Below are 20,392 nucleotides of genomic sequence, written 5' to 3'. Positions count from 1 at the left end.
TTAGGTACCGGGCTTCAAAAGTTGTTCTTGTGGATTTTTCTTTTTTGTTGTTGTTGTTTTTGCTGCCTTTCCTGTATCAACAGCTGTACACTAACATGTACATTTTCCAATGTTTTTCTGTGTACATTAAGAAGTTAAAAAATAATTTTAGCAGCAACCACGTTAGCCATTTAAAGCAGAAAAAAACCGACAGGACATCAATGTCCGTTCTTTAGATGCCGTGTGTTTGCTAAGACTGGCTTCTATCCGTTGCTGCGTGGTCGATCACAAACTATTAAATCTATCAGCGAGGATGAAATCCGTTCGCTATCGTGCCTCTGCCTGTTTCTACTAAACTCCTCATCAGTCTCCCCACCCCACCCCCCGCCATTCCCAGCAAGGCTTCCTGCAAAGCTTCGTCTGGTTCAATCACAGTAGGCCACCAAACCACCGCGAAAACCCGGAGTAACGGATTTGGGGCGTAGCTAGGGTCCCCTAGGGAGCAAGGAGAATTTACAGAGCATGCGCAAAGACGGGTGCGCGCACATGCGCAGTGGTCGGCGTAGGGCCGCGCGCTGGTCTCTCCGGGAGGCTGGGAGGCTGCGCGCGGTTGACGTGTTCCGTGGCTGTGGAGGCGGCGAGGCTCTGGGAGGGGAAGGAGCAGAAGGAGGGAGGGTGAGGTGGGGGGCTGAACCCGGAAGTGGGTAGGCGCTGGAGCGAGCGCGCCGAGAGTGGAGCTCAGCGGCTGGGAGCCAGCGGGGGAGCCCTGGGTTCCCGGTAATGGATCTGTGGGGCGTTTGCCCAGGGAAACTGGGGTGGGAAGGGTAGCGGGTTCGCGTCGGCGAGCGCAGTCTCCGCCTGGGCAGGGCCTGCGAAGGCTCTTCTGCTTCCTTCAGTCGTCCCTGTGGTTGACTCTACTCCTCCTGCTCTGCGCCCCTCCTGGGGCCGTCTCCTGCGGGGTGGTTTTGGCCGTGGGACGCTCTCTGTCCCTGAGGAGGTGTGCCTTGTCCGCCCTGGGAAAAGGCATATAATGGAGAGACATGGATTTCGCGGCCGCGACGGCCTTATTGTCACCAACCCAGCGCCTCTAAACCATGAATGTAGCGCGCCGCAACCTGCACCCTCGGTGATCTTGGAGGGATCCCTCCCTTTTTTTTGCCCTCCTTTTTCCCACCCCGTTCGTGAATCAGGCCTGAAAGGTGTGCTCGGCTTCCTATAAATTTATTCTTTTGTTGGCTGTCTTTTATAACCCGGCCCTCCTTGTTCTCCACCCTAAAATCTTAGCCACGAATGAGTAGAAGGTGTGAGTTTATCATAATTCAGTTCTGATTTAGAAAGGATTAGTAGATGAATGCCGTGAATAATTTAGGATTGCTTTGCCATGGAGTTTTTTTTACGTGGTTCTTACTCTTTTGCAGACCATGAAACCCTCGGGCACGCCCCTCCAGAAGCTGTTAACCAAGACAATCTAGTTTTTTGTTTTTTGTTTTTTAAAATAAATCCTTTAAGACACTTATGAAGTTTCTTGTTCTGAAACTGTTGTACTGCAATGAAGAAAAGGAGAAAGGTTACTTCAAATCTTGACGAGAAGATCCATCTAGGCTATCATAAAGATTCTTCAGAAGGCAATGTTGCAGTGGAGTGTGACGAAGTAACCTATACTCATTCCACAGAAAGACCAACTCCTGAAGCTCTTCACTGTTACCAGGAACTTCCTCCCTCTCCAGATCAGAGAAAACTTTTGAGTTCTTTGCAGTATAACAAGAATTTGCTGAAGTATTTAAATGATGATAGGCAAAAGCAACCATCTTTCTGTGACTTACTTATCATAGTAGAAGGAAAAGAATTTAGTGCACATAAAGTTGTTGTTGCTGTCGGCAGTAGTTATTTTCATGCGTGTTTGAGCAAAAATCCAAGCACTGATGTTGTCACCCTGGATCACGTAACACACTCAGTTTTTCAGCATTTGCTTGAATTTCTTTACACATCAGAATTTTTTGTGTACAAATATGAAATACCTCTTGTTTTAGAGGCAGCAAAATTTCTGGACATTATAGATGCAGTTAAGTTGCTAAATAATGAAAATGTTGCCACTTTTCAGTCTGAGCTGGCTGAAAAGTCATCACCAGAAGAAACACTAAGTGAATTAGCTGGAAGACTATCAAATAATCATCAGTGTAAATTCTGTAGTAGACATTTTTGTTACAAAAAGTCTTTAGAGAATCATTTGGCCAAAACCCATAGGTCCCTTTTATTAGGGAAAAAACATGGGTTAAAAATGCTGGAGAGAAGTTTTTCTACAAGAAGATCGAAAAGAAATCGGAAGTGCCCTGTTAAGTTTGATGACACCAGTGATGATGAACAAGAAAGTGGTGATGGGTCAGACAATTTGAATCAAGAAAATTTTGATAAGGAAAAGTCAGACAGAAATGATTCTGAGGACCCTGGAAGTGAATATAATGCTGAAGAAGATGAACTAGAGGAGGAAATGTCAGATGAATACTCTGACATTGAAGAACAAAGTGAAAAAGATCATAATGATGCAGAAGAGGAACCTGAGGCTGGTGATTCCGTAGGAAATATTCATGAGGGGTTAACTCCTGTAGTCATTCAGAACAGTAACAAAAAAATATTGCAGTGTCCTAAATGTGATAAAACATTTGACCGCATAGGTAAGAAAAGAAAGCTTGTTTTCTGTCTCTAATAACTTAACTTTTTCTGATATTTTAAAGGTGATAATGAAAAACTAAACTTTGAAGGTAACTTTTGAAAGGAATACTTATTTAGGGTGGGTATTTGATAGTCAATACATATTTTATCCCGTTATTTTAAATTAGTTTCGATTCAGGAATTTAACTATTTTTATTAGCTTTTATTTTCCCTACCTCATGTCCTATTAACAGATGACAGATCATTAGTTCAGATGTTTGCTATGAAAAAACTCCAGACTTAATAATTATGAATGTAGTGCTTTGATATATATGTTGATTTAATTTCATAGAAAAGTGCTATTTTTGAGTCATAGAAAATTGAATTACATTATAATATTCAGTTTAATAATTTGTATACTATTTCCCCTTGAACATGGCTATATCTGTGTTAGAAATAGACATTTCTGTAGTTTCTAGTACTGTTTAGAATTGGAATGTTTCAGTTTAGGCTTGTAGTTAAGAATAAAACTGAACTGGATATAATTTATTCTGTAGGTAGAGACTTTAGGAAATGTCTTGATTAGTAGTAGTCTTTGATTATTATAATAACTAATAAATCAACTTTTCCTATTTTTGAAAACTATATGCAGGAAATGTGGTCTATAACCTTAAGTTAAAAATATGTCAGTGAACATGTAATTTCAGGAGGTCTAATATTTGCTACTCAAATAATTTTTGGAGGTGTTTTACACGGACTGTTCTGCTGTGAACTTTTAAATTGCAGCAATTAAGCTATTTCTATATAAATCAAAGTTATGAAATTGTGAAATATATTCCACCACATATAATGTAAAAAGGAACATTTAAGTGCAGTTTGACCTTGTAATATTATTTATGCAGTTTAATATATCGCCATGCATTTTGCAGTGTTGAGTTACTTATATTATTGGTTTAGGTGGAAATTGATTTTATAAGGTATTAGTAATCATTTGCTCTCAAAATATGGGACAGTACACACTATAGCATAAGTGGTATCCTCTTTTTGCTTTTTATTATGCCTTTGAATGTCCAAATCAAAATATTTTTGACAATCCAATTTAATAATTACTAGTCACTATTTTTACTGTTTGAGACTCTGTACAAACATGAATAAAATAACTTTTCATGAATAACTCAATTGGAAGAGCATAGGAACTTGCTAAACTCAGGCTGGATAAATGCTCTATCTCTCGTAGAGCTATAAACAAGTGCTGTTTATATTTTTGAATTCGGATACCTGAGAGCACGTTATGTTTTCAATAGATTCTACTTCTTCGACTTTATATTCTCAGTACATTCCTCTTCTGTTCTCCTTTAATTTGACCAATTTGACTTGAGATGAGTGAACAGGGGTCAGGTCACAGATGGCATTGTAGGCCCAACACTTAGATTTCTGAACTGTCCTATTGAACCTTAGGGCTGTGAGATACTTTAAGAGAGAAGAGTTCTATGTTCAAGTAAGATTGGAAAACTGTATACTATAATTCATAGTCTGTAATTACTCTGTCAAATTCTCTAGTAAAGAAACTCGGTAATTTCATTTAGTCTGGCATTTCCTCAAATAATTTTATCGTAAGACACTTTTGTGGTACTTCTTTTAATGTCCAAAAAAAACACTACAGTTCTTTGTACACAATTTAGGAAAACACAATTTAGGAAAACAAGATTAAGTTCCTGATACACTAAGCAGAAGGAGTTTGCAGCTTTTTTAACCGAGGGCAGCCCAAATACTTGTGAGAATCAATAGGCCACATTGTAGACTTACCTGCAGCCTACCTTTCTGAATGCATTGGACGTTTTACTCCTTTTATCCACCCATTTCTTTTGCTTAAGTCTCACACGGGGCTGCTTGCTTTCCCTCAGGACTGAGAGAGAGAAAGAGGAAGATTGAGATTATATCATATTGATTAAAAGAGCATGAGCTAGAGTGATGTCAGACCACCTGCATTTTTGAATCCAGGTCTTGGGCAGGTGACTTAACCTGTCTGTATTTTTGTTTCCTCATACGTAGAGTGGGATGATGTTAATATAATGCTAATAGTACCTTCTCGTGGAGGTTATTAGGAGAATTAAATGGGATAGTCTTGTGAATCATTCAAAATACTGTATGAAATTTAGGTGTTCAAGGAATACTAGCTGCTCTTATTGTTAATTAATCTAATATAGTTATTATCTCTAATACTAATAAACAGATAGAAAGTTATATCATCTGTGTTCTCAAGAATGTTAAAGTTTAATGAGTCCATGCAAAAACACAATCATATTGCAGTAAAGATAATCTTACCGGGAAAAGTACAAAGGACTAAAGGAATCAGTAAAGATTTCATAGAGCAGGTAGCATTAGAACTGAGAACTAAAGAATAAGGAAGAATTTACATGGCAAAAGACCAACATGTGCAAAGACATCGAGGTATGTTGTGTTCTGGAAATTGCTGATGGGTGGGTGATTTCAAGATGGGCAAGGAGATATAATGAAAGTGATAAGATGAAGATTGGCACAGAAGCAGAGGTCAAATTTTGCATGGTTTTTATGCTATATAGAAAGTTTAGATTTTATCCAGTGAGTGATAGAAACTTGAAAAAGCTTTGACAGAGGAAACGACAGCCTATTGAAGTTTTATGAAGGTCATGCTGGCTTCAGCATAGAGAATGAAATTGGAAAGGACCAGAAGTATATATTGTAGGCTTGGACTAGTTAGATGAGTACTGTTGAGAATGGGCTTTGGAAAGAGGGTAGATCAGAGAGTTGCATTGCATATAGACTGGTGGACTGGGTGATGGATAGAATGTAAATGTGTGGAAGGAGAAGACCTCTGTTCCTTAAAGGTCCTCCTTTCTCATCTCCATCAGAAATCCTGTTTATTCTTAAAAAAAACAAAAACAAAAAAAAAGCAGTTCAAGGACCATTTTCCAATAGGCCTTATAGCATTCATATTCCTATCATATGATTCATATTCCTATCATATGATTCATATTCCTATCATGATTTCTCATTAGATTTTAAGCCTGAAAATTTTGTATCTTTTGGTTACTGTCCTTTGTTGATACCCTAGGTCATTTCTAATAGCAAGTTTTCAGTAAGCTCCTATTTGGGTGAACTAAATTGAAAGGTTGGTGTCTGACTTAACTTTGGACTTGTAAGAAGCCAGTTGGGCTTCTTCATAAGCTTCTAACTTTGTTGTCTTGGAGTAGGTCATGAGAATTAATGAATAAGCTGTGAGACCTGCTGGAACCATTAGCTCCACAATATGTAGTTGACTAATTTGATTCCCTTACTTTGACTCTTTTATCCTTTCTGATGTGTTTAATAGTTGCTTGGAGTGGGATTCCTGATCCAGTTATATTTTTCCTTAGGCTACCAGCTGTCTTCCTCTCAGTGTATTCTCATGCAAAAAGAGTCCTTTGACCTTTCCCCCTTAAGGTTAAAGTGGGTGAAAAAACCTAGTGGGTGAAAAGGCAAAAATAGGGAAAAGATGACAGATGGGATGAGAGAGAAAATTTGGGTAGTTTATCTTTTTTATTGTTCCTACTGGGAACCAAAATCTTTCCTTGGATTAAATTTATAATCTCTTCTAGAGGTAGAAAATGCTTTATAGCTTTTTAAAAAATGTGACTCTCTAGACCAACCTGACAGAGATTCCACTTTGTTCCTAATAGAGAAGAGTTATAACAGTGACACAATTCTTAAGGTTAAGTATTTTAGTTAAGTATTCTTTAGAGTATGCCATATGAATAAATTCAAGGAATAATAGAAGATTTAGCAATATCAGATATATAATGAGCTAATTTGGCAATGTTTCTCTTTGTAAAAGCTGCTTGTGGAATCTGACAATGGTAATTTTGCATAACCCGTATGAGGGAATAGTAAATTTTTAAGCACAAGGTCAAGTTTTTTCATGTGAAAATTTCTTTAGTTTGGGACACAATTCATATTGGGATTTATCTCAGAAAAATTCTGTGGATGAAATTTGTTAATATGGTGCATTTTCTTTTGGTAATCAAGAATGGTTGGACATAGTACATTATTCTCTGAAGGAATACTATTTTTTTTGAAAATTTATTTGAAATGCACATTTTGATTTTTTGTTGAATCCTCTCTCATCCCATAAAAAAAGAAGCAGCAGATGTAGATGTTAACTGTATATTTATGCTGAGTACCTCCCACACTGCTACTAGTTTTTTTAAACATGGAATTTCTTTAGAGATTAAAATTTTTCCCCACTGGCCCCTGGAGATCTACCTGACTCTTAAGAGTTCAGTGTTTCCACAGAAGTTGTGTCTCTTCTATTGTTCAGAAAATCAAATCCGTAGAGATAACTGGCCTTGCAATGCTTGTGTGCATAAAATTGAATTAATAACTTAAAAAAGTTTTTTCACTTGAGAGATTCTTAATGTCATAATGAATTGTTCAAATTTATGTATTTTCACTGGTCTCTTTGGACTCTGCTGAATTTATTTAAATTAATTTTGTTTTAATTTTGACTTGTTAAAAATTTTTTCTTGGTTAAATCTTAAGTCTACTTGTCTGTAGGGGAATGGAAGTTTAATGTTTAAAAGTGCTTTTGATTTTTAATTTAACTGTTATTTTGATGGTTTTACTATTCAACTACATGTAACTTAATTTGTATTTGCAGGCAAAAAAGAATTTAATTAAAGGGAAAATGCTACTAATGATTAACATCTTTTCAGCAAAGGCATTTTCATAAGAAATGCAAAATTTGGTGAAAAAGTTGCTCTTTTTGTTTAAGTGTGTATAAAAGTGGGATTTAAGCATTAGATGGTTGGTTCTCTTTTAACTAAACATGAACAGTTAATGCCCAGCTAAAAGTGGGCCTATTCTAAAAAAAAATACTGATAAGTTAATCATTTAAAAATCACACTACATACTCTTGATTTGTTTACACTTTTTTTTTTTTACCACAAGTATGTGTCACTTACATAATTTGAAAAGTAAGGTTAATAAAAATGAAATGTGAAAACCTTCACAATCAAGGAAAACTTTTAATTCCATGCAATGACCTCAGTCTTCTAAATTAAAATTGTGGGGTTTTAGTACATATTGATAATGTTTGGATTCTGTGCTTTATATCTAATTGATGGTAATAAAGGTTAGGGAATCTAATGCATGCATGCAATATTGTAATAATAGAAAAAAATAAGATCAACTCAGAAAATATTTTTCTAAAGATATTATAACAGTAATGGTCTGGTTATACCCTGCAAAAAGTAATATAAATCAATGTTTTGGATAGTTCAAGGTCAGAGATGCATATTTTATTATATAATATACATATTTACACTTGTGCTCATACATAAATTGAAGCAAAAAATTGCACAAAACTAATGTAAATATACTCTGGTATTTTCTACTCTATTCTTTTCTTCCCCCCAATTCTAGTTACAACCTAAGGAATTTATTTCATGAACGCTAATGACCTTTAGTTTGTAAAACACTGATTTAAACCATAACATGGCTCAAGTCTTGTTCTGTAGAACCTACTTATTTGTGATGTTTCAGATTTCACTTTGGGACACACAAGAACACCTTTCTCTCAATAAATTCCAGTATTAAATCTCATCCCTTGAACACAGCAAAGGAAGTGGTGGTGGTAGGGTATGTGTATGCATGTGTAAATGGAGAGTATGCCCCAGCAGTGGCAAAGAGAGGACAGAGATACTAGGCCATTTTAACAATGGCAGAGGGCAAAAGTGAAGTTCTTACAGTGTTCTCAGAGAGCTGAAACTCCACTTTGATCTACTATAATGTATATTCATAAATCAGCTATGTCCATATTTATATTTGAAGTATACCTATATGTCTGCACTGTGACTAATAACCACATAATAAAAGTAATAAATGAGTAATATTTATTAGTGCTTCCTAAGTGCTAGAATGTGTATATTAACTTGTGTACTTCTCACAACCCCATGCAGTATTAATAAACTCAGAGAGGTTAAATTATTAGCTTAATTAAGATCACACAGCTAATTTAACAGGTGACCATTGAGTTTTCTGACTATATGTATGTAAATAATGCATCAACTTGCATCATCTGTGTGGTCTATACATAAATATCTAGTGGATTTTTCATCATATTTCTGTTTTTCTTTGCCTGTAATTGTCAGCCTTCCCCTTCCCTTAAGGTAAATATTTTGGTTCCCTTTCCTGGGTTATTCTTTATGTAAGTGCAGTGGGATTAATTTTTAGGTAACATACCACGTTTATTAAATTTAATCATGTGTAGATATATGTAATAGATTGGTGAACTCATTTATTTTACTAAGTAGAAAAAAATTACGATTATCTTTTTTCTTTAGTGGTTTGGAATATTTTGGGTTTTTTCTAATTTCCATGATACATAGATAATTTTTTCTAAATATATGACTGAAATGCTGCTACACTTCTACGTTAGCTTTGGCCTGCAGAAAAATTTATACATTTATTTTTCAGAGCAAAGCTAAGTTTTTGATGGAAAACTGCTGTTACCAATAGTATTTTTTCTTATTTTACTGCTTTTTGCTCAAAAGTATCCTTCGTTGAAATTTCTGCTTTAAGCTGCTAGCCGTGCACATTCACAGCTTTGATTCCAGAGTAATACTAGCAAACATTAATTGATAGTTTATCATGTGTCAGACACTGTTAGGGGTGCTTTAATGTGTATTGATTCATGTATTCCTATGACAATCCTATGAGGTAAATATTTTCATTTCATATTTTCACTTGAGAAAGATTTTAGGCATAGAAAGGTTATTTGTCCAAGGTCCCATAGCCTGTTACTTTAAGAGCCGGCATTTATATCTAGGTGCATGGACCCAGGGTCTGTGCCCTTACCTGTGATGCTGTTCTGTCTCTGGACTTTAGAAATTTCCATTCTAAATAATGATGTGAAAAAATTTTAGTACAAATAGGAAAATAAATAAAAATTAAGCCAAATATATATATTTTTATTTCATTTTTTATTGTAACTTTTTTCCCTGGAAAGTTCATGTTAAAATTTCTTGATTTTTTTTTTTCCCCCTGCTGGAGAAACCTGTAACATTTGTACAGAATTTAGATATGCATTCAGATTATAATACAAATTTCACTTAGTATGACTCTGGGTGTCAAAGCATTATACCAGTTCATATTTTCCTTTTCGTGCTTTCTTTGATACTGCCCGTATATGTTGGCTTAGCAGTTTAGCTTATTAAGCATGCATCAAGTGCAGGTGATATACTTGTTTTCCAATGTCTTATAAGTTGGATAGATCTTACATGAATATGCTGTAGTGAAGTATAGGTTTTGTTGAGTATTCTAGATATGTGGTACCATTTCCAGATTACTTTCTGTGGGAAGATAGATAAAACTTCCTATATCAGAAAATACAGAAGTATATTATTTTGCCTTTTTAGGGTATTTTTAAAAGGACTGTCAAATCTGAAAATTTCTTTCAATTCAAGTAAATCTTAAGTGATGACTAGGACTTTTGATGAAGATCAATGTTAAATTAAAAAATACACTTTAAAGTTTTTTTAAGTTCAGAGAATTTGCCAATGGAATTTTAAGCAAATTTACCCAACGTCTTGATTTTTAAAATGTGTAAACATGAATAATTTTTTTTTTAATGACCCAACTTTTCAAGGAAAGCAGTGAGATCAAAGTAGTAAGTCTTGAAGTTTATCAGACATAAATATTTAGGTAAACTTTATTCTATTTTTGTGTGGGGGTGTGTGTATTAAATGTTATTAATCATGAGATTTTTATTCCACTGTCAAATTTCAGTCACTGCGTACTAAATGTACTGAATTTAATTTTAATTTATCTCTTTTTGTAGGGAAATATGAGAGCCACACACGTGTTCACACAGGTGAGAAGCCCTTTGAGTGTGATATTTGTCACCAGCGCTATTCGACAAAGTCTAACCTAACTGTTCACAGAAAGAAGCACAGTAATGAAACAGAATTTCATAAGAAGGAGCACAAGTGCCCTTACTGTAATAAACTTCATGCAAGCAAGAAGACTTTAGCCAAGCATGTTAAGAGGCAAGTATTATCTTGCTTCCATAATATACTTTATTGTGTCTTCTAATTTAAATATGGAGTAAGCTAAAAACATCTATGGAGTGCTTGTCTCCGATTCTTTCTTTGCTTAATATTTTGCAAACCATTTTGAGTGCAAATATATTTGATTACAAATTTATTAAGAACAGCAAATGTTAGTTCGTTTTTTATTAATGCTCTTGAGATGAAGTTTTTTGATGTTGAAGTGAGAAGTATAGAAGTAAGACAGCATTTTGGTTATCCTGTTTTTTATTTTGGGTTTTGGCAAGTTTATTTTCCAAATACATGGTTTTAGAACTTTAGGAAACTTATTTCTCATTCTCAGTTTTGTCTTTAGTATATAAAAATTTGTGAGAGAAAGCATGTTTAGTACAGTATTGAATATTTAATTTTAAGAAAGGAAATTTACTGAAATTTGGATCAAAAAAAAAATCAAGTGAATTACCTTGAAGATTATCTGTGAATAGCTAGGTTCCTGAATGTATTTGAAATATTAGACTTCTCTTTGACTATTTCTGCATAAATTTAGACATATACATTTTTAAATGTTAACAATACCTATATTCTTAAGGTATTTACATGTGCTTGTGTCTCTATGAAAGGAATCAGTGCCTGATTCTTACAATCACTGTCAACAGATCATATGGAATATAGACTTAACTAATACAGTCTTTTCCTAATACTCTGTTTTTTCTTACAGATTTCATCCTGAAAATGCACAAGAATTTATTTCCATTAAGAAGACCAAGAGTGAAAGTTGGAAATGTGATGTAAGAGCTTTTAATTTGTAGTAGAAAACCAAAATAAATGTAATATTACCTTTGGGGAAAGTAGTTAGATTTTAAAGTAATATAAACCTAGCTTATCTCACTTTTAGAATCTTTCTTCTATACAAAGTTATCCTAATATATGTAAATTTAGCCCCATAGAGGTTAGTTTTTAGATGGTGGACCTAATGGAAATCTTAGTTTTTATTTTTAATGTAAGTACCATACCATGTGCTTATAGTTGTGTATGTAAACTGACATTACTGTATAAGTAGGAGTTAAAGTGTTAGAATTTTCCCTCCACTTCCGGTTATCTGTCTTAAAACTTAGTGGTCTTTAACAACCGTTTTATTATATCCCACCATTTTGTGGGTCAGTAATCTAAATTTGGAGCACAGCTTTGCTAAGTGATTCTGTTCCACATGGCGTCATCTGAAGCCACTCAGTTGTTTTCACCTGATATAGGTGGTCTGGTTTGGTTTGGAGCCACTTCCAAGTGGCTCACTCACACAGCTGGAATTTCATGTTGGCTGACAACAAGGAGCTCAGCGAGGACAGTTGGCTAGGGACCTTGATACTTCTCCACAAAAGTCTCTTCATGAAGCTACTTAATCTTCTTTCTACCATGGTAGCTAAGCTCCAAGAAGCCTAAGTAAAAGCTATCAGACTTTTATTTTTTAAAAATTTATTTATTTTTAGAGAAAGATCACACGCAAGAAGGGGGAAGGAATAGAGGGAGAGGGAGAGAATCTCAAACAGACTCCCCACCAAGCATTGAGCCCAACATGGGGCTCAATCCCACGACCCACGATCACAGCCTGAGCTGAAATCAAGAGTCAGATCCGTAACCAACTGAGCCACCCACACATCCCAAAACTATCAGACTTTTTATGGCCTAGCTTCAGAAATCAGACAGCATCAATTTCAACACATTCTGTTTTTCAAGCGAGTCACTACAGCCAGGTCAGATTTAAGGGGATGGGGACTAGTTTCTGTTTTTCCAGTAATAGCAAAGAATTTTTAGATATCCTGCCACATCCCCTAAAGTACTTTTTCATTATATAGGTAACTATTGTTTGAAGGAGTCACAGGCCATCATTTGTCTTCTTACTTATAGGGCTTCAGTTTATGTATACAGCAAAATTATCACCATTTCTGTGATTTCAGCTTCTAGGGATTGAGGTTAATTATTAACTATTTGGATCTACCTAAGTCGCTTTCTTCTCCTTACTAAGCTTCATCATCCTCAGCTGTAAAATGATAATAAATATAACTACCTCATAGGATTATTGTGAGAATTAAGTAAAATAAACCATGAATTATTTAGCATTGTGCCTGGTGTATAGTACATGATATATTATTGTTTTGTTGTTGTTGTCATCATCGTCGTTATAGCAGCCCCTTCTCCCTCCCCTTTTATAATAAAAAAAGTTAAGACTTTATTTTTTTAGAGCAGTTTAAGTTTTATAGCATAATTTTTGAGGAAAGTATAGTGATTTCTCATATACCCCCTGCCTCCACAAATGCATAGTTGCCCCCATTATCATCATCCCCCCAAAGTGGTATGTCTGTTACAATGAAGAACCTACATTGACCTCCACCTTTTTAAATCTCATGTCTTCCAGATTTCTTTAAAAACCTATATCTCTTTCTCTTGACCACTTCAAAAGATAAATTCTAAAATTATTTTTCTGTGGTTTCTTATTCCTGTTTCTAATTAAATATATGGCAACAATAATAAAACATTTTATTCATGACATATAAGTGATTTAAAATATAAATTTAATGGATTTTAGAAATGTTGACTAGAATTAAGGTACTAAGATTACTGTGTAATCCTAGAAATTAGCCTATTAGAAATGTAAGGCGTTGAAATTCAGCTGCCTTTAGTACAAATTTAAAATAATTTCATACTATAATTTCTCTAAGGCATTTTTTTCTGCACAACGAGAATTTGATTATACTTTTGGTAACTTTTCTGTTGGGAGAAATTTCTCTTGATTTATGTTTATTCATATCATGAGCTTGGTATTTTAATATTTAATTCAGGTTCCCTTACGTTTTGTGTACATTTTCTTTTAGATTTGTAAGAAATCTTTTACTCGAAGACCACACTTGGAGGAACATATGATTTTACATTCTCAAGATAAGCCTTTTAAGTGTACCTATTGCGAAGAACATTTCAAGTCACGATTTGCACGGTTAAAGCATCAAGAAAAGTTCCATCTGGGTAAGCAAATTACTTTTTCTAAGAGCAGTCATAGCAATAATTTTTTTAAAAAATTTTTTTTAAGATTTTATTTTTTTATTTGGTGGGGAGGGGCAGAAGGTGAAGGAGAGAATACTAAGCAGACTCTGTGCTGAGCACAGAGCCCGACGTGGGGCTTGATCTCACAAGCCTGAGATCGCGACCTGAGGCAAAAACAAGAGTTGGATGCTCAACCGACTGAGCCACCCAGGCACTCCAGTCATAGCAATTTTGATTATCACATCATGCTGGAGGAGTCTGCTGCTGTTGAACCACTTAGGAGAAGGAAGTCAGAGAAATTGGGAGGAACACTGGATTTGCTGCTGTTCCTGCAGATGAGTAAATATGTTTATTTTCTGTTTTGGTGGCAGATGTGTCTGTGGTCATAAACTGTATTTATTCACGGTTGATCGTTGGATAGGTCTATGCTTGAAGAAGGTATTTTGGAAAAAACTCATTTTCCAGGGAATGAAATAAACCTAGTGTATGGGGAATTCAGTATTGTATTTGACGAATCCTCTAATGCTTATGGCCATGGTGGAAACTTGTGTGCTAGATGGTAGTACAATTAGGTACATTTATGACAATTAATACTGATAGGGAATTACTGTCATCCAAAGTGGAGGCTATTTGCTCTGCAGCATTGGTGGTATAGTGGTGAGCATAGCTGCCTTGTCAGCCTTTTTCCTGTCCTAGTCAATGTTTTTATTGACAACTTAGATAAAAATATATACTTCATTCTTATGAAATTTATAGATGACATAAAGCTGGCAGGGGTAATTGATATGGCAGGAAATAAAAATGTAAAAAAAACCTTTGTGCTATAGAAAAGGTTAAAACAAATTAAGTTCAAATTAATTAAGAGTAAATACAAAGTCGTAAACATGGGAATTATCTGACTTTTAGTCGTTGGGGATTGCAGAACTGTAAAATGGTACAGAATCCAAACTCCTCTATTTATAGATGGGCTTAAAAGCAGAAGCTTTTTAGGCACAATCTGAACCAATAATATCATATGGCTGACGAAAACCACTGTAGTTTTAAACTATATTAATAAAAATTTATTGTTCAAAATCAGGGAGATAATTAATCTCTGCATATAAGTATAAAAATCATAGTTGGCTTTAAAGTCAGATCTTCTAATTTTATCCTATTTAGAGAGTTGGCATGAGAACTGCTTTTGTAACTTCCCAGCATAGCTTCATAAATACAAGTTCAGGGAGGTTTAGCTGCATACAAAACTGGGTATCTAATATAGGGGGGAAAACATAGGCATTTCCTTTGAAGAACTGGTAAGTAACTGAACATGAAAGAGAATGCTCCTTTCTTTCTTCACCCAGCTGGAGCCTTTAGGAATGGATACGGTTATTTCACTCTTTGCCTAACATACATTTGCCATAATATACTCATCTTGGAGCTTTTCACTTTTATTTGCTTCATCTGTTTAACTGTGTAAATGCGGAATCTCTTTTTTTCCAACTTCTTGGAGTTTTTTGGGGGGAGAGGAATGTAAGAGGAGGTGGAGGGGTTTTCCATAGCATTACTTTACTTAACCCAGTGCTAGATATGAATTAAGAATCAATAAATACTTGTTGCATTGATTAATAAATGAATAAAAGGCTCAGATCTCATGGAAGATGAAATATTAGAGATTTTAAATGAAAATATGTTAAAGATAATACATTTTGAGGTCATCTCTCAAAAACATGTTGAAACTCCCTCAAAACTACTGTGGCTACTGAAAAATTCTGCTTATAGATATGCTTCTGAATTTCAGTGTCCCAATGTCATTTTCTTTCCATTATTCTATTATGATTAATTTCTCATTAGAATTCACAGTAGAGTCTACAGTATTTTCAATCTAGGCAACATCATTAAAAATTTGTAGTTTTGAGGAACAATAGTTCATTTCCAGTTTATAAACTCTCTGAAGTCCTTCGTTTATTCTTCCAAAGTTTCTCAGTACCTTCTTTTCCCCAAAATCTGGTATATAACATTTTTTGCTTTGTTCCATTCTGATTTCAAACTAGGTACTGGCCATTTCAGTTCCATTAGAACTGGTCATTAGATTATATAGCATTTATTATATTAGATGCCACACCCTAAACTCAGCCCTAGACACTTAGGGATGATTGTAACTTGCCTAATAGGAATAAACAATCTAGAAGAGAAGAGAATACTATAAATGAATTACTGCATTGTGTTATAATATATGTACTTACAGTGGTAGATATACATTCATAACACACCTATTAAATTTAACTTAGTATCTATTCTTTAAACTTTGAATATACACTCTTCTTTCCTTTTTAGGTCCTTTTCCGTGTGATATATGTGGTCGCCAGTTTAATGACACTGGAAATTTGAAACGCCATATAGAATGTACCCATGGTGGAAAGAGAAAATGGACTTGCTTTATCTGTGGAAAATCAGTACGAGAAAGGTGAGGAATTGTCTATACACCCAGAAAAATCCTGGTAACTGTTATATAGAAATAATTAATGAATATAGTTTATAAGGATTAGGTAATGCCAGATATAAGATATTTAAATTATACTTTAATTTGAAATTTAAGGACAGAAGAAGAAATAACATAAAATGCTTAGAAGATGATATGAAGTCAGAATTTGCAGGTTTAGATGGTAAATTTCGCTTGGATACCACTTTGTCTCTTTCTGAAACCCCACTAAAACTGCATTAAAGGTTATTGATTGATTGACTGATTTAAAAGACAGTAAGCTACAAAGAACAGGAAGAACAGAAATGTACACATAGTACACTCAGGTTACCTACTGTGAAGCCTAGTCATCAAGGCCCACTTATGCATGCTCTTTGATTGTGCCATCTACTTTTTAGTCTATCACATATAATGATGGATAGATAGAAGAATTAAACAAAGAAGGAAAACATTTAACATGGAAGCTAGATTCTAACACAATCAGGAAGAAAAAAAGTCCTTGAAGGAAACAGATTATTCAGAAGGAAGAAAACTTACAAAAAAAGAAGTAAACAACTGGTTGCTTCATGAGAAATATTCATATTATGAATTTCCCCAGTTGAAGATCTAGAATCCATTAGACAAGAACAGGGTGCTATAACGAATCAGAGCTTCCAGAAATTCAAGGCATGATAGACAAAGACCTTCATGGAAGGATTGAAGAACAAAGTTGAAGGAATCTCCCAAAAGGTAGAGCAAAAAGATACAGAAGTGTAAAATAAGGATAGACTATTAGAGAACCAGTCAAGAGGTCCAGAAAGAAAGAGCGAACAACGAAAATAGCAAGGGAAAAAATCGTCACTGAATAATTCAAGATAATTTCCCAGAACTGAAGGACATGAGTTGCCAGAATAAAATTACCCATCAAATGCTTAGGACATGAGATGAAAATAAACCTACTCCAAGATACATCACTATGATATTTCAGAACACTGGGCACAAAGAGAAGCTTCTATATGCTTCTAATTGTTCAGGGAAAAAAGATACATATGCTGAATTATAAATTAGAATTACTTGGACATCTCTTTAAACAGCAACACTAGAAATAAGATGATACAGTTGTACTTTGAAGATTGTTAAAATTATTTCCAGCCTAGAATTCTGTTTTTAGTCAAACCAGCAATCAAGTCTGAGGATCATTAAGACATTTTTCATGATATCAGAAAGTTGGCCTTTGATGTACTCTTTCTCGTGAAGCAACTAAAGGGTATGCTTCACCAGAATGAGAAAGTAAACTGATGAAGAGGAATACAAGGGCTACAGGAAATAGAAATTCTGATACTGGAAAGAGTTAAAGGGAATTCATAGGAGGATGGTACATGAAGTTTCCAAGTTGTCAGATGTGCAACATATGTATAACAATGGGTAGTCAGTCCACACTAGTAGTAGTAATTTCCCGTGACAGATTGAGGGTTGTCACTGCTAAGATCCCTGCTGGCATGTTTCCTCTTCTAACTAGGGGACAGAATGCGAGAGTAGGTCTGACCCCAAAATTTATTTTTTATTTTCTGTGGTAAGAACATTTAACATGAGATCTACCCTCTTAACAAATGTTGAAGTGCACAATACAGTATTGTTATTAAGTTGCAGTATTAAGTTAGTAATACCGTATTGTTACTGTAATAAGGCACAGTGTTGTACAGCAGACCTCTAGAATTTACCCATCTTGCATAACTGAAACTTCATACCCATCGAATAGCAGCTCCCTGTTTCTTTTTCCCTGATTTAAATTCTTATCTACACTCTGCCACTGTATAGTACCTGTGTGCTAGTGAGGTTCCTACTATTACATTTATGCCTTGCTACTTGATTCAACTAAGGATACTCGTTCCATTTCACAGAAATGTTCTTTTTTGACCTGTGAGAATTAGAGGTAGTTCATCGTAAGTTTAGAAGCAAAATGTATACAGCAGCCTATTTACTTTGGTTGTATTTCTCTCAGACTTCTAGTACCTGATCCACTCTAGGTTGTCAGATGCTCTGATTGTGATGAACCCTCTTTTCCAGTATTTGTTTATGACTTTACCCACTAACATGTTGGAAAGGGCTCTTTCCAGTGCTCAGGCAAGCTACAGCCAGACTTTGATACAGAGACCCTGTTCATACTATCTTGTGGGTTCTTTAGCTAATAGTGGCAGTATTAGATTTGTGCTTGCTACTCAGTTTTTCAAAAATAAAACAGTATATTGTTTAGTGATATATACTACTAGCTGGTAGAACAAAGAAGAAAGGAAATGGGGGGCACCTGGGTGGCACAGCGGTTAAGCGTCTGCCTTCGGCTCAGGGCGTGATCCCGGCGTTGTGGGATCGAGCCCCACATCAGGCTCCTCCGCTATGAGCCTGCTTCTTCCTCTCCCACTCCCCCTGCTTGTGTTCCCTCTCTCGCTGGCTGTCTCTATCTCTGTCGAATAAATAAATAAAATCTTTTAAAAAAAAAAAAAAGAAGAAAGGAAATGGTTAACAGAAATGGTTATCTTGAGAGATCAAGGGGGAACAGGTAGAGGCATTCTAAGGTATAGCAATGTTCTAGGTCTTATCCTGCATTTAAGTGTAAAATAGCATTCTTTAAACAATATGTATACATTTTATATCCTTCAGTATATAAAAGTTCCATAATTTTAAAACATTAGAAATGCCATGTTCTTAAAATACCAGATTGATACAGTGGTAAAATAGGAAAATCAGTATGCTATATTTACATGAAAACTTACGGATGGATAGTTTATTTTATGCATTATACATTCTTTTCTTCTTAAAGGTCTTTCTATACAAACAAAAAGCTCCATCTTTTTACTTTTAATTACTTAATAGGTAGGGGTCTAGGAATAGCTTTAGGGATAATTTCCACAAAGCAGAATATACCTGCAGACGCACCTGTCAGGTGTTGCTGGGCCTTGTAGAAGAGCACCATCTACTGGCATAGATCTGCCCTCATTTTAGGTTCAGCCTTAACTGACTCACTAGATTTGGGATTAAAATAAAAACGAAGTAGTAGAAACAGTCAGAAGCCTGCAGAGGTCAGACACATTGCCTGCCCTACTTTCTTTTCTCCCAGAATAACTTTGTCTATCCTTACTCAGCACTTTAGATATGTAGGAAATCAAACTATAGGAATGCCATCTATGTATTTGGAGCAGCAGTGGTTATACAATAGCCTGCCAGAAGTTCAGAAGTAAAACCAATGAATCACCAAAGTAATAATTAGTAAAAGCTTATTGTATATATGTTAAAAAGACAGTTTGTGAACCAGGAGCACTCAAACCAAAACACAGAATGAGACTCGGGTATATTGTTACATGCAGCTTACACAATGAGAAAGCCCTGACTATTTATTCTTCACAGTGGTTGGTTGTGAATTTAGGATTTTCTTAAGTGATAGGGAATTGGTTAATGGTTACCTCACATCAACCTTGGGAAACAGTGTTAAGTTTTGCCTATATGATTTTCAGAGGCATAAACAAATGACCCAGGGCAAGTTATCCTTGCAAAATAAGCTACATCAGGCTTTATTTTGGGGACTAAACTGGTTTTGTCTGCTCAGGGAATTTTCAAGGCTGGTGTCTGTTTGTTTTTTATTTTAACAAGTCCATCCCAGTCAGTAGGACTGGAGGATTTAAGAATGACAGTAAGTGTGTTCTTTATACGGTTTCCCTTTTTCACATTGGCATCTGGAAGTTTTAAGTACCTGTAAAGCTTTCTTTGCCTTAAAACATTCTTTTCAGATACTGAGCACATATTTGAAAGGAATAATACTGATAAACTGGATTGCTTATATATTATTAAATTCTCTCTGCTAAAATTCACATCAGTTTTGCTTAATGCAATAGTAACAGTTGAGCATTTTTCATTGTACTTCTTGATAGCTGCTTAAGCTGTATATTTAACTCTTTGAGCAAACTGATGGCAAAGGAAGCCTTAGTTAATTTTGTGTGTGTGTGTGTGTGTGTGTGTTTAAAGAAGAGAGACAAAACAGGAATGGTTATATGCTGGTGAGACTAATCCAATAAAAAACAAAAATACTGTAGGAGAAAGAGAAAATTGTCATAATATTTGTTAGCTTGAATACCTCTGAAAATTGTGTTTGAGAGAGAGAGAAAGAATGCAAGAAGGGGAAGGGGCAGAGGAAGAGGGGGAGAGAGAATTTAAGGAGGCTCCACACCCAGCACAGTTT

At 35.2% G+C, this 20,392-nt stretch overlaps 1 protein-coding gene across 2 annotated transcripts in view; it reads left to right on the top strand.

Moving 5' to 3' along the window:
* Positions 1–523: 523 nt before the first annotated feature.
* The window catches only part of ZBTB41 (zinc finger and BTB domain containing 41), a 47,044-nt gene continuing 27,175 nt past the window's right edge, over positions 524–20,392 (top strand). The window contains exons 1-6 of one of the 2 annotated variants that reach the window (XM_026480716.4): positions 524–756; positions 1,398–2,651; positions 10,484–10,691; positions 11,410–11,479; positions 13,559–13,706; positions 16,038–16,167. In XM_026480716.4, coding sequence (XP_026336501.1) covers positions 1,529–2,651; positions 10,484–10,691; positions 11,410–11,479; positions 13,559–13,706; positions 16,038–16,167 — 1,679 coding nt within the window. In that variant the 5' untranslated portion in view covers positions 524–756; positions 1,398–1,528. The remainder of the gene's footprint in view (positions 757–1,397; positions 2,652–10,483; positions 10,692–11,409; positions 11,480–13,558; positions 13,707–16,037; positions 16,168–20,392) is intronic. The other variant, XM_044377705.3, reaches the window with a different exon arrangement.

The sequence above is a fragment of the Ursus arctos genome, unplaced genomic scaffold, assembly GCF_023065955.2.
Source record: "Ursus arctos isolate Adak ecotype North America unplaced genomic scaffold, UrsArc2.0 scaffold_2, whole genome shotgun sequence".
Lineage (NCBI taxonomy): Eukaryota > Metazoa > Chordata > Mammalia > Carnivora > Ursidae > Ursus > Ursus arctos.
Note: the sequence above shows the minus strand (reverse complement) of the source record. Positions and strands in the feature narration are given on the sequence as shown.